Source organism: Chenopodium album, chromosome 9, assembly GCF_948465745.1.
Source record: "Chenopodium album chromosome 9, dcCheAlbu1.1, whole genome shotgun sequence".
In the NCBI taxonomy this organism is placed as follows: Eukaryota; Viridiplantae; Streptophyta; class Magnoliopsida; order Caryophyllales; family Amaranthaceae; genus Chenopodium; species Chenopodium album.
The window spans coordinates 61,539,172-61,552,540 of NC_137842.1; the positions used below are offsets into that span (position 1 = coordinate 61,539,172).

At 34.9% G+C, this 13,369-nt stretch overlaps 2 protein-coding genes across 2 annotated transcripts; one reads left to right on the forward strand and one right to left on the reverse strand.

Moving 5' to 3' along the window:
* The first annotated feature begins 303 nt into the window (after window positions 1-303).
* On the forward strand, window positions 304-1,434 carry LOC145560041 (uncharacterized). Its single transcript, XM_081621296.1, has one exon. It carries the CDS (start codon window positions 425-427, stop codon window positions 992-994), a length of 570 nt encoding a protein of 189 aa, XP_081477422.1. The 5' UTR covers window positions 304-424; the 3' UTR covers window positions 995-1,434.
* A 1,629-nt stretch (window positions 1,435-3,063) lies between these two features.
* Window positions 3,064-13,033, reverse strand: LOC145558656 (homeobox-leucine zipper protein ATHB-15-like). The gene is made up of 18 exons (XM_081619965.1): window positions 11,948-13,033; window positions 11,529-11,688; window positions 11,076-11,176; window positions 10,864-10,954; window positions 10,525-10,620; window positions 10,313-10,426; window positions 10,135-10,218; window positions 9,855-10,010; window positions 9,693-9,767; window positions 9,445-9,551; window positions 9,166-9,358; window positions 7,306-7,491; window positions 7,108-7,188; window positions 6,051-6,185; window positions 5,625-5,944; window positions 4,183-4,288; window positions 3,559-3,708; window positions 3,064-3,415 (listed from the first exon to the last, which is right to left on the reverse strand). Exons 1-18 carry the CDS (start codon window positions 12,151-12,153, stop codon window positions 3,269-3,271), a joined length of 2,508 nt encoding a protein of 835 aa, XP_081476091.1. The 5' UTR covers window positions 12,154-13,033; the 3' UTR covers window positions 3,064-3,268.
* Between the last annotated feature and the right edge of the window lie 336 nt (window positions 13,034-13,369).

Genomic DNA, 13,369 nt, shown 5'->3' on the forward strand with positions numbered 1-13,369 from the left:
TTTTTCCATGCATAAAGCTGAATTCATGGCACATAACAATGCAATAAATCCTACTAAAAAAGATGCATGCAATCCTTTTTGCATCTCCACAGAAATAAAATGCACACTCAACTTTACATATGTTGCATGAAAAAGACCTTCAACTGCATGCTTTTGTAGTCACGTAAATTTTCAAGAAAAATCTAGACTTTGACACTTACTACTATTTGGTCCACAAGATCTTACGTTCAAATCTCAAAGTCCCCTAGAGCTTGTACCCATATAAATAAGCATTCGATTTACACTTATCTTATTCATCAGCACTGAAAAAACCCTCAAGCGAAACAAGTAATTTGTCTGTCTTCCAAACTACTACAACCTTAAACACAATTACATAATTCTCTCGAAATAAACGAGTTAAACCTTAAACTTTGTCATATTAGTCATGGCACCACCACATGGAGAGGCGGTTCTTTCATCCTTCCCCATGCCTACAAGAAACTTCTCAAGACCACCAAAGCTTGCTAATGACAACCTTAAGAGGACGGTCTCTGACATTGCTTTCGAGTTAAGCAAGGAGATGGATAGGGAGATAGAAGAATCACAAGCTCTCCCACCTATCTCAGAAGCAGAAGATGCAAAGTGTGAGTGTTGTGGGATGAGTGAGGAGTACACACCGGAGTACATAAAACGTGTACGTGACAACTTTCAAGGTAAGTGGATATGTGGGTTGTGCTCTGAGGCTGTAAAGGAAGAAATGGAGAAAAATGGAGGGATGTGTAAGGAAGCCCTAGAAACTCACATGAGCCATTGTCATAGGTTCAATAAGCTCGGTAGGGCTTATCCGGTCCTATGCCAAGCCGAAGCCATGAGAGAGATCTTAAAGAAGAGCACTAAGATTAGAGCCAAGTCTTTAAGCCCTAGAGACCTCAAAGGTGCTCAAAAGAAGGGTGGCATCACTAGGAGCTCAAGTTGCATGCCTTCCATGATGAATGACCTTACTATTGACAACTAACTTATCAATTGGCATGTATTTGTTTTGCTTTAATTTACTTTTCATTAAGCTTTTTAACTTCTAGGGTTGTTTTTGATGGTTGACAACATCAGATTATTCATTGTTTTTAACACCTCCTTTTTTTGGTTTTAAGGGGGGTTTATCTTCTTGGATTAACATAAGTTGTGCTAATGATGATCCCACTTTGTTCTACACCTACACCCTTTTAGGGTTTCTTGAGTGGGTTCATAATTAGCATATACTAAATGAGTTGATGAGTACCATTATTAGTTTAATTTGTCTACTAATAATAGTAATATGTCTATGTAATGAGGCTACCATCTTGTTTGTTAAGCCATTGGAGCTGCCATCTTAGGCCTTTCCTTTCGACTAAACCGAATGTCTTCTTGTAATATTTTGTATTATGAAAAAACTAATAAAAAGTTTGTATCTTTTAGATCTTTTTTGCTTACTTAACTAGCTATTTTATGAATTATATTTATTTAGTCTTCTCAATTACACAATCAGCTTTATGTTTTAATCTTTTAGTCAATCTGGCTATATTCAATTTGAGATATAATTAAAGAGGAAAGAAATTAAATGATTTAGCAAAGGTCTTATTTAAGAACAATCATACCATCATCTTCAGCCTACCTAAATATAGGCCACAATCCTATTTTGTCCCAAAAATTATAGTACTTTCCAAATTTATTGGTAGATTGAACAATAAGAAATAGTTTTCCATATTGTCCTTGATGGACAATTCACTTATACTTTGTACCAATATAATTTTGAAACTGAAAATAGTTTGATATGAGAGAGACATAATAACTTATGCTTCTTCCGTTTCTTTTTAGTTGCTGTATCACTTTCCTAAAACGAAAATTTCAAATTAGTTGCATTACTTTTCATTTTAGTTAATAAACTTTTTCTATCACCACATGGATCTTTTTTTTTTTTTTTAATTCTATTTATCTTATTCATCTCCAAAAACTACGTAAGAGTTTGCAATTTACAAAGTGATGCAAGTATAAAGACAGAGGAAGTACTATAACAGATGATTACTATCCAAGTATCCATGTAATAGGTAAAAATTTTAAAAATTAAATTACTTAAAAAAAAACTTATGTGCCCTATTATTTAGGACAGAATGATAATGATATTTTCATGCAAAATCACTTCATACATAATCTTTTATTTTCTACCAAGGAAACCAATAAAATTATTTTCGTGAAGCTTCACATGAAAATTCTTATAGTATCCTATGCAACAACTACTACTTTTTATGAGACAACATAGAAATTTGGAAAAACTTCACATACTACTATTAGGTAGTGAATAATTTTTTAACTTTTGCTGTTTAGATAACTATAAGGGTAGGTAATGAAAATCGATTCACAAAATTTCTTAGAATTAGGATAAGACGCTTAGGGTCTGTTCTCATTGACTGAACTGAACTAAACTTATTAGAGTTGAACTGAATTAAACTGAACTGAATTGAAAATTTTATAAGAGAAGGAAATTAGGAGATGAATTGAACTGAACTTATTAAAACTAAACTGAACTTAACTTATTAGAGCTGAGCTGAGCTGAACTAAATTAAACTGAAAATAATTGTATGAGAACAGGCCCTTATCAATTGCTCAAGGTACAAATTCAATTCCTTATTCTCATTGTTTGAAGAATTATCATATTTCCTAAATATATGTAGGTCTATATTACAAATTTACAAGTGGATTTTCAAGTGCACTCCCACTTAAAATTTAGTAATGAAGATGGGATGTTAAAGGAGTTAAATTCAAATGTCCCCAAATTTAGTAATGAAATGTTCGAACTTCGAAGTGTTAAATGAAGATTAAGTGAAACTACAAATGTCGTGAATTATGAAGGGGTTAAGACAATGATCATAATGTCAGAGTATTCATTAGTGTTCTTTCTCAACTTCACATTAAACAGGATAATGTTAGTAAATTGTTCAATCAAATCTCCAACCATTCATTGGGTTAATCGATAATTAGATCATGCGAACCTTAAGCAAGTAAGCTAATCCAAGAATAAAGCACAGAAAACATAGAAGGTGAGACACCAAATTAAACAGAAAAGCAGTTTCAGGTCTCTGCCTGCCTAGCCGTAACGCAACTTCCATAGATAGATTCAGTTTACCAAGGTCTCCATAGTAAGAACCAGGAGAGCAAAAGAAACAAATTACTACTTCACAGTCACATAAATAACCCTGTTTTGTTTAAGTATTTAACTCGGGAGTGCTAGTGCTACTAGAACTAAGGCTGCCAGGTATCAGACGAATGACCAGTTCATGAACATGAAGCATATGCAGTGAGCGTTTTCTTCCTCGTTCAGCACCTTCCATGCCACTGCTCTTTCATATGACACCGGACGACCCATGCTCGACAGACATATACCACCTTGAAGGCAAGCAAAACCCTGCAGAGAAATTCAATGAACATGATAGCATCAGCAGTCAGTAACAACTTATGTCAAATGTGGAGACTTTTTTTCCTCCTTCATATATACTCTGTATCTTTATTCAAAGCCAAAAGTTTTGTAGGTAAAGCAATCGTTTGAACCTGTTGAAGAATCTGAGGAAATTCTGAGCAGAGTGTCTTTCGTCCTTGGTCATCCAGAATCTTCTCCAGTGTGATGTCTTGCAGGGCGACCAAGGTTGTTTCGAGCATGTCAAGACCTGCCTGATTGGCAAATGTAAAAACTGGCAAAGCCTGCAAAAGAATAGTCCCCACAATCAAATAATGAATAATGCAGATAGCAAGTCTAACCTACGTATATTCGCAAATTTAGATCCATTATAATATTTAGCATAGTATCGAGTCTTCAAAGATTTGGGAAAATATATCCTATTATCCTAATTAAAAAAAGGAAAATGATAAACATAGCCCTATGTATAAGAAGTTTAAAGAGGAAATATTGAGGATAAATTAACATTAATTACACTGAATTGCACGTGATTTTGTCATGAATTCCCAACTTATTTCCATTTTAGGTAGTATATTTAATGCTTATATATATAGCCCTAAGGGCTACATATATCATTACCCTTAAAAAAAGTCACTAATTAAACAGCAACAGCAAAAAATCTTGGAAACACTATGAATCTAATAGGGAAAACACGACGAAAATCGTCTGAATTTCCGATCTTGAAAGCTCAATAATAAGATGCAGCACAAATGGCTCACCTTCAAGGAGCAGCACATAATGGCATCAGAATGATGCCACAGAGTCTTCAGGACAACATCGTTACCTTCACCAGGTGACTTGAGTAGCTCCACTCCCAAGAAGCATCTGTCAAGACAGACAAATCCAATAAGCTCAACAGAAAATTTGAATTTGACCTTGACCAACATTCAGTCTTCTATGAAATTCTACAGGCAAATCTAGATGAATTTATGCATTTACTGTATTCTCACATGTGTATAATCCCATACATCACTATTTAAACCAGTCTAAAAATATGCACTTTAAAGCGACTATTAGATAAACTAACATATCCAATTTCAATCAAATACAGGACATAAAATTACATGTTTTTAAAAAATTGCTAGATTTGGGAGAAAGATGTGATCATAAATAAAAATTTCAACAATACTGAGGAAAAGGCTCAACACTGTTAATATAAAGTAGCTTACTAAATTTTCAACACCTTAACAAACATTTATCTAAAATAGTCGGCTGATTGAAAATCTAAATAACTTACTACGAAGTATTACTTAGCTAATTGAAGTTGCTTGCTAAATAGTGCTAAAATCATCAAATTGGGATAGGAAGGTTTTTTTTTTTCTTTCAAATCTCTGAAACTTTTTTATGACTACTCATGATAGTTGCTATAATCCGCGATTACATTTTTGGGAAATCATCTTTTCCCAGATAATAAAGACACCACATACATTTTACTCCTTATTTTCAAAAACGACATCATTTCCCATTCTTCCTTAAAATGATTTTTATCAACCATCATTTTTCCCATTCCCTAGATTTAAATGCGATTAATCATTACCTGCCCAATTCAATTGGAAAAATAACAGCAAGCAATAAATGTTTTCAAACCTGCATAATCCTTGAGTCTTTGAAAAATAAAAAAAGCAAACTAATAATCAACTTTATTACTGAACTTTTCCTTGAACAAGAAAAGTTAAGTCAAACCAAGTATATCTCAGAAACAAAAAACATCGAACATTCAGAGTGATCAGAACATTTTGGCAAATAAAGGACTTTGCAAAAATGACACCTTAAGCTCTAAACAGATATCTTTCAGGCTTGTTGGAGAGGTTCTGATGGGGTTTATCATTGAAGCTATAGGAAAATTAACCTAAAGTGATGTAAAACGAGCACTTTTGCTGATACATCACAGAATTTTATAATGATGGGAAGCTATTCTTGAATCTGGAACAAATTAATTGCCTGGATATTATAAGACAACAGTTGTTTCTGAAGGCCTCACACATTAGGCAAGGGACAGGCATTCTTGTCATGGGTCTAAGAAGTGCATACTTTATACAACAAGTTATTTTAGTAGCAAGTTTTTTTTTAAGTTACTCTAACCTACACAAAAGAATATATGGGCAAACAGCAAGAGCAGAGAGTTGATTCTAAGTATGACGACAAAAGTCTGGGGACAAACCTATAACTCTGGCAAATCCATCGAGCTAGAGTGTGAGCTTCAGGATTTCCGAGTGGTGATCGAAGTCCAGCTTGAGAACCCAAATGAGGAGATAGAGCCAACGCCACCCTCTGAACTGATGAAATAATGCTGCGAACATACTGTCGAGCCATAGATGCCACATTGTCTTGCAGATGGCTCTCAAAAGCAAATTGAAATGCAATAGTCATCACTGATCTCATGCTATTACCAGAAGCAGAATGATCAGAAGATCTGTTTGCGGATGAACCAACCTCCAGAGCAGAAGCAAGATCCAGAGTACGATTTGGACTCGAGGTTTCCTGATTTAACAGTGCAAAAAAAGTTGCAAATATATGAGCTATCCACCACCAAGAAAGCAGTGAACTTTACAAGGAACAAAAATAACAGTTTCCAATGTGCAACAACCTTCACAGAATCAAGAGGAATGATGCGAAAACCAGATGGCAGGAGAGGAGCATCATCAGCAAAAGAAGCGTCAATAGGAGCAAATATGAGTTCAGCACATGTGCCAACGGCATTCTCATCCATTCCGCTACATAGCTGCCAAGAGTAAAAGCACGTCAGCAAAAAAGGTGACAAGCTATTTTAAGAGTAGTTGAAAAACGATGTATTGGACTTATAAAAGTAATATCTTAAGAAAGGAGTATTCAGGTACGTATTAATACAGCATGATCTTGTTGGCAATTAAGCATTGAAATAGAGGTAGGCAGCATGTATTTAGAAAATCTAGATGATTTGAGTGAGAGATAAAACAGCATTGTACATGCCCCAAATAACTTAATTTTAACACGATGCTCAGAACTTTAATTTGCAGTACACTGGTGCTCTGTTCTTTCCTCTGACCAAACTTAATGTCAATTGAAGCAGACATTGAGACGCTAGCTAATTATAGGGTTTAAATAAAGAAGGATTGACTCACTTCATGTATGAAAAATCTTAATAGTCAAATCTTATTTTACTAGCTCAAGTTCCACACCAAAGTCTTGACAGAAATTAATTTTCAACAAGTGCAATTGCAATTACAAGTTTAGGGTAACAAATATCTTACTGCTTCTGTTTCTTGCAACAATTATCATTTTATGGTTGTTCCAACTAGTAAATCACATCAAGATATTTGATTTGTTTTTGTTTAACCTTAACCAGTCCGCTAACAAAGATTTGTCATGGTGATCTTAATCATCTTATGCACATGCACAACTTGAACTTTATTTTGACAAACAGTAAGCAGAAAAGAGATAAGACATGTGGGCGAATAAACATTGAATCAAACATGTTATAATGAGAAATGGACTTAAATAGTAAATTCGAACATTAATTTGCAGGTCTCAACGATGTATACTGTATACACCAACTCTCGGTTGCAGTTTTATGGGACCCAAATAAGCAATTTGAACTTCAAATATTTCTTCTTACAAGTTTCGAGATTAACAAGAAATAAAGGAAGTAGCAGCCCAGCACTTACTTGCAATAGGAACATGTCTCTTGGCATCATAGCATCTTCAGGACAACTGACAACACCTTCAAGCTTAATGACCTCCAATAACTAAGCACATGAGAAATGACATAATTATTATTTATCATGTTAGACAAAGCAAGTGACAAGGATCAACCGATCAAGTACTTTGCTAATACAATCTTTCACATACAATGAAAAGCTTACCTCTTCATGTTCAATGGTGTGTGCCAATGGAAGTATAACTTGATTACCAAAGCCCCCAATTCGTGATCCAGGCAAGCTACAGGGACTAATTTTGGCAGCTGCTGCCAAGTACGCATCAATGTTGTTGTCAGCCCATTCTGATCTATGCTCCCTAAGGAACCTAAGAAGTACTGCTGGCGGAACATTCTGAAAAAATAAGAATTACACACAGAATTAGATATCAAATCGAGAAAGAATAGATCGATCATATTTTTATCTTCCTTACAAGTACACAAAAACAAAGGCCATCAAAGACTGATATAAAGTCCTTGATCAATCTACTCCCTATGACCCAAACAAAATGTACTTGATGGCTAGAGAAAGTAAAAAATTTGGTTCAAGGGATAAAAACTGTCTCACTCTAATCATACCCTTCACAGTCTCTATTTCTCTTGTCCTTCTCTCATGAACCAACATTTAGGTTATAAAAAGATGGTTCTTGGGTCACATGAAGAAGGAATTAAGAAATAATTAGTCCTGGTTAATGATGCTCTACGAAACCTACCACGAGAATCAATACAACAAAGGGCTATAATGCATAAGCAGCACAAGCGAACTCAAAGGAGTCAGATGTAAATTTGAAGACAGCAATTCTTTAATTGCAAGCTTTTTCATATCAAGCACGACTTCTTCCTACAATCAGGCTAATTAGAGTCAGTGAAACTCATCAATGAGTGAATCTGGAATCGGAATCCATTAACTTCTATTGTCGATCACCATTGAACTAATTGTGCATAAAAAGTGCCAAATGTTACGAGTTAAATCACATACTAATTTGACAAGGATTTGAACATGATACTTCTCTACTAAGTCAAAACTTTCTCTGTACTTTATACCAACATGTCTTACTATTTATGTGTATGAGCAGATTGAAAGGAAGTATCAGTAGCTTATACTCCACTGCTTCAAATACAAAAGTGGTTATTGTCTTATAGAAAACTTTTTAAACTTAATGTTCTGTATTCTGCACTTCATGAGGATAAGCATTCCCTGCTTCTGTACTGGCTCCACACACTGATACACAGGAACAACCACGTTCTAGCAACACTGGGTCAAACATAAAGGGAGAACCTTCCATTGAAATGGGTGCATCCATCCGCCAAAGAGTCAACTAGATTTCAACTCAAGTGACAATGTAATCATAGTAGAAGATACCCATTAAAGCCTGGCGCTATGATGATATTACCAAACATAATGACGCTAAAGTATCCTAGATAGATTGATAGCCAGTGGGTTTCATATTGACCCATCCCCACTTTAAACAAGAAAGCAAATATAAATGCTTACTAACATACAAAAGGAAACCAAATATCCAGAAAGATACAAAATTCAACTGTCATCCCAGTAATCATCACAAGCTCAAGGAGTTCGCTATCCGGTATTATAATGTTACTCTTTACCACAGTGATTTCAAATAAGATAAACAAAATAAAAACATAAAAGAATCAAGCCCTCCAAGAATTTCAAGAGCCTCGGCCACAATGTATCACTTGTCAGTTTATTCAAACGTTAAGGATCAATCCTGTAAACCTTCACTACTTGAAGTTCAAGGGGGCCAGGGTAAACCAACAATACAATCCCGACAGAATAATAATTCCACGATGGAGACAGAGCCTTTAAAAAAAAAGGGACCCTCTAAACGCTTTGGAACTGTACAGACGTTCAGAAATTCAAATAAAAACAAAAAGAGAGGATAACTAGACAAAATCAATTCCTACCACGATGACATCTTATACAGCGAAGCACAGGTATTAAGTGAATGCAAAATCTTAAAGTCCATTGATGAAGAACTTATTATTAGACAAAAAAATTAATGCAAACCTGTAGAAGCATTGAAGCTTTGGCACATAAAACCGTATTGCTCACGGCTGGAAATCCATTAGCGAATGTAAGGTTCAATGCCATCAATTTATCAGGTGATGAGTTAACAAGAACAGTGACATCATCTATGCCGTCATTTCCAATCATTGACCATCCTTCATCAGTAAACCCATTCAATGCCTCGTTAAAACCCCTGATACATTGGAAACCATCATATTCCAATAGCAAAGGAATTAAAGGAGAATTAACATCTTTGATAAATCTTAAGTGTATACCCACCTGCTCAGCCTCTGGCTAAGTGCTCGCAAAGCTGCAGGTCGCCTGCCCCAATTAGAGACATTAGGCTGGGAAACTTCCTGAGCAATCTGCCTCAGTTGACGCAGTGCCTGCATCCCAGCAGCACAATATTAGGAGAATTAAAAACATGCACCAAATGCCCAGGATTAGTTTCAATCATACAACACTTAATAACTCCAAATGGAAGTAATTCATGATCCATAATATGAGGCTTAAAAGAAAATTCTTACCGCCATAGTAGTTTTCTGGGCTATAACTGTTGATGACTCATACAAGGGGCGCAACACTTCAGGTACACTCCACGGCTGTTTCACAGTAAGACAATTCAGAACTATTAGTTACCAACTTCGCCAATTTGAATCATAATTAAGATTCAACAGAATATGTATCACCTCAAGATCCATATGGTCAACAATGTGTATTATGGAGCCACCCCCTTCACAAGGCCTTATAAGATACCCACTAGGGAGCATTTCTGCTCTAACAAAGTTCTGCACAGTTGGCATGCTCGGACCATTCTGGGTATTGTTAAGTGATCTTTCACAGACCTGTATGTAGTAAAACATTACGGCAATAAGTACAGGGCTTAGCCGTGAAGCAAAAAAATCATGGAGCACTCCAAGTCTCAAGATAAATTACATACAGAACAAATATAATAATAGGCATACATACCACCAAGCTGCCATCCTCCATGACAGAGGTATAGCGAAGCAACCAGAAATCTCGAGCAGGTGCCAAAGTTGTCGGAGCATAGAGCTGAAAGCACAACATATTGTGAGAAACACGAAACTAAACAAGTAGACAAAATTAGACAAACAAAAACTTAAACACAGTAAAAGAGATCATTAACCTGCATGTATAGCAGCTCAACGGTTCCACCATTGGCAGTAGGCAGCACGTTAAGCACATCCACAGCTCGGCAATCGCGAAACCACGAAGGCCTATCCTTGAGGATTTCTGCAACCTGTAAGATGTGCAGCAGCATAAATGCTCAATTCAACTTCAAATGAACATCAAACAAATTACCTATCAATTTACTCTTAAAAAGTAAATTGAACTTACTCTTGTAGGTTCAAGACCCACAAGGCCGCAGGCTCGTGCAGCTACACCAGTGCAACCATGAGAAATAGCAACGATTCCAATGGAATCCGGACCAGGCTACAATAATTAACAACAAATTAGCAAGCCAAACACTCTACACTATAAAATTAATAAAATCTGCTTAAAACCCAAGTTTCCACAACAATTTTCAATACTTAAATATAACCCCTAACAGCTTTTTAATTAAAGAAAAACACGTTCTTTTAACTACATTACTAATCTTATTATCTAGATTGATTAATGAACAAGTATTGATAATTAATTTATAATTAAGAAATTAATTAAAAATAAAAAAGGTACCTTCATTCCAGGCATTTGGACCCACTCTACAGCAGTTCCAGTGGCCTTTGAAAGAAACTCTGCTAAAGTTTCTTCTGCAATGGACAAAAGTCTGAAAAACAAAAGCAGAAACTCCATTAACCACACACCCAACAAAGACAGTTTCACAGTAAACGATGTTTTTTTTGTTTAACCAGAAAATGACACAACAACCAAATTATTCCCCCACTTACCCTGCAGGACTAGCATCTCTTGGAGGATTCTGTGGCGTCAAATGGTGTTGACCACTCGTCACCACTGATTCACAGCTTGTGTCTTTACTAGCAATCCCAGACTGATTAACATTATCAACAAAATTAAAACACGTTAGATATTACATTAATCATATGCGGGCTAATTGGATTAAGCTATAGGCCGAAACATTAATTACACCAATCAACACGTGATTTTGTCGTGAAATAATGAATTTCATTAAAACATGTTAGTCTATTGCATTAATCATACGCGGGCTAATTGGATTAAACTACATGCCGAAACATTAATTACACCAATCGACACGTGATTTTGTCGTTAAATAATGAAATTTCCGGAAACATTAATACCCACTTAAATGTAGCTTTGGATTATGCTCTTAAGAACAAGATTAGTAAACAAAGTATATCAAAAGGTAAAGACTTTTAGCTTACTTTATTAGTTTGCTGGCGAAAATAGCCATTTTCATACACAAGCTGTGAAACTTGTTTTTGCAACCTATCATTTTCCTCCATTAGAAGCTTATTCATAGCAGTCAACTTCCTATTCACAGCTTGTAACCGTGATGCCTCTTTTCTCTGTTTCTCCCTACATCTGCTCCACATTTAAAACACACAATAATTAAAACCCAAAAGCAAAATCTTGTCAAAAATTTAAAAAAAAAAATCACAATTGGCCTCTATAATTATTATTATATGAGCATACTATCCTCATTATTATTATTATTATTATTTATTATATTTTATACTAACGAATGTAATCATGTCAGACCATCTGATACAAGTAAAATGACAGCATTAAATAAGTTAAAAATAAAATGAAAATCCCGCAAATGAGAAGATGAACAATATACCTTCTATTCTGAAACCAGACTTTGATCTGTTTAGGCTCAATATTAGAGAGAATAGGGCACTCACGAATGAGCTGTTGACGGCGAAGAGAACTGGGTTTAGGACATTCATGATAAAGCCTTTCAAGGGCTTCAACCTGCTCAGGTGTATACCTCACATACTTCCCATTATCCATCACTCCCTTACCATCCTTGCAGGACATTGCCATTTTCTTACAAAAACTCGAGTTTTCGACACGAAACGATACAGTCTAAATGGATAGCAATCTAGATAGATAGATAAATAAATACTGCTACTAGTAGATGAACTGGGTTTTTTTTTTTTTTTTTTTTTTGGTTTTGTATTTTTTTTTTTTAATGGGGATAATAACAACGTAAGAAATTATCTGCTAACATAAGATGAAGCAGCGAAAAACACAAGGAATGTTTTCTTTGTTCCCAAACTTTCGAGATCAGAGCTCTTGAAATTTTCCTAATAATACTCCAAGCAACCAAAAACAGTACCTTACTAATTATAATTTTGTAATAATAAAAAAAACAACGATCTAAAAAGCGACGAAAATCCGCAACTCCAGAACCATGAAACCCATTTTTCTTCTTCCTTAACTCTCTTCAAAAAGCGACGAAAATAATACTCATATAGAAACCATAGGTTATACGATAAAATTGAAAAGAAAAAAAGTGGGAAATATCTGAAATAACTCAACGATAACCGAATAATTGAAGATGGTTAATCAAGATCTCTGAACTTATAACTAAAAGCAGAAATTTCTTCTTCTTCTTCTGATTAGCCAGCATCTTTATTAGTAACCCAGAATCAGATTGACTTGATAGAACAAACTAAAGATTACCCAGAAACTCTGCATTGATTAATTTGAAGAAAAAGTACTAAATTTGAGCTGAAAAGGGTATTTAAAGCTTTGAATTAAAACCCTAATTTTGACAAATTGGGGATTTTTTTTTTTTTGTTGTTGTTGGATTGATTGTTGCTGTTCTGTAGCAGGGAAAAGAGAGGAGTGTAGCTTTTTATTTTCTCTCTCTTCAATGGTGAGTGTTTGTATTGCTTTATCAGCTGTTTTAGGGTGTATAGTTACTAGTATAGGGAAGAGGGGATATTTTTAAATTAATATTTTTTTAATGGGTTTAATAAAATAAAAATAAAAAGAAGTGGGAATTTTTGAAATTGGGAAAAAAAAATATATTATGACAAAACTACCCTTTGGTTAAGGGTTGGTTTTACAATGTACCCTTAAAATTTGAGATTTTTCTAAAATGGCTTGTTGGTGAAGGGTGGGGTGAAGATTGGCCTAAAAAGAAAATTAAAATTATTTTTAATTTGGTTTTAATTCATTTAATTTAATTTATTTCTTTTTTTAGTGTGTTTTTTTGGTGGGACAAAAGGAAAGGCCACAACAACAGACAAGA

What these genes read in the sequence shown, in the direction of transcription:
- LOC145560041 (XM_081621296.1), top strand. Translation starts at nt 425, where the DNA reads ATGGCACCACCACATGGAGAGGCGGTTCTTTCATCCTTCCCCATGCCT.
- LOC145558656 (XM_081619965.1), bottom strand. Translation starts at nt 12,153, where the DNA reads ATGGCAATGTCCTGCAAGGATGGTAAGGGAGTGATGGATAATGGGAAG. An exon ending in TTGACCATATGGATCTTGAG is followed by an intron (nt 9,768 to 9,854) that starts GTGATACATATT and finishes ACTGTGAAACAG; the next exon opens with CCGTGGAGTGTACCTGAAGT. An exon ending in TTCCTCAGATTCTTCAACAG is followed by an intron (nt 3,416 to 3,558) that starts GTTCAAACGATT and finishes ATTTCTCTGCAG; the next exon opens with GGTTTTGCTTGCCTTCAAGG.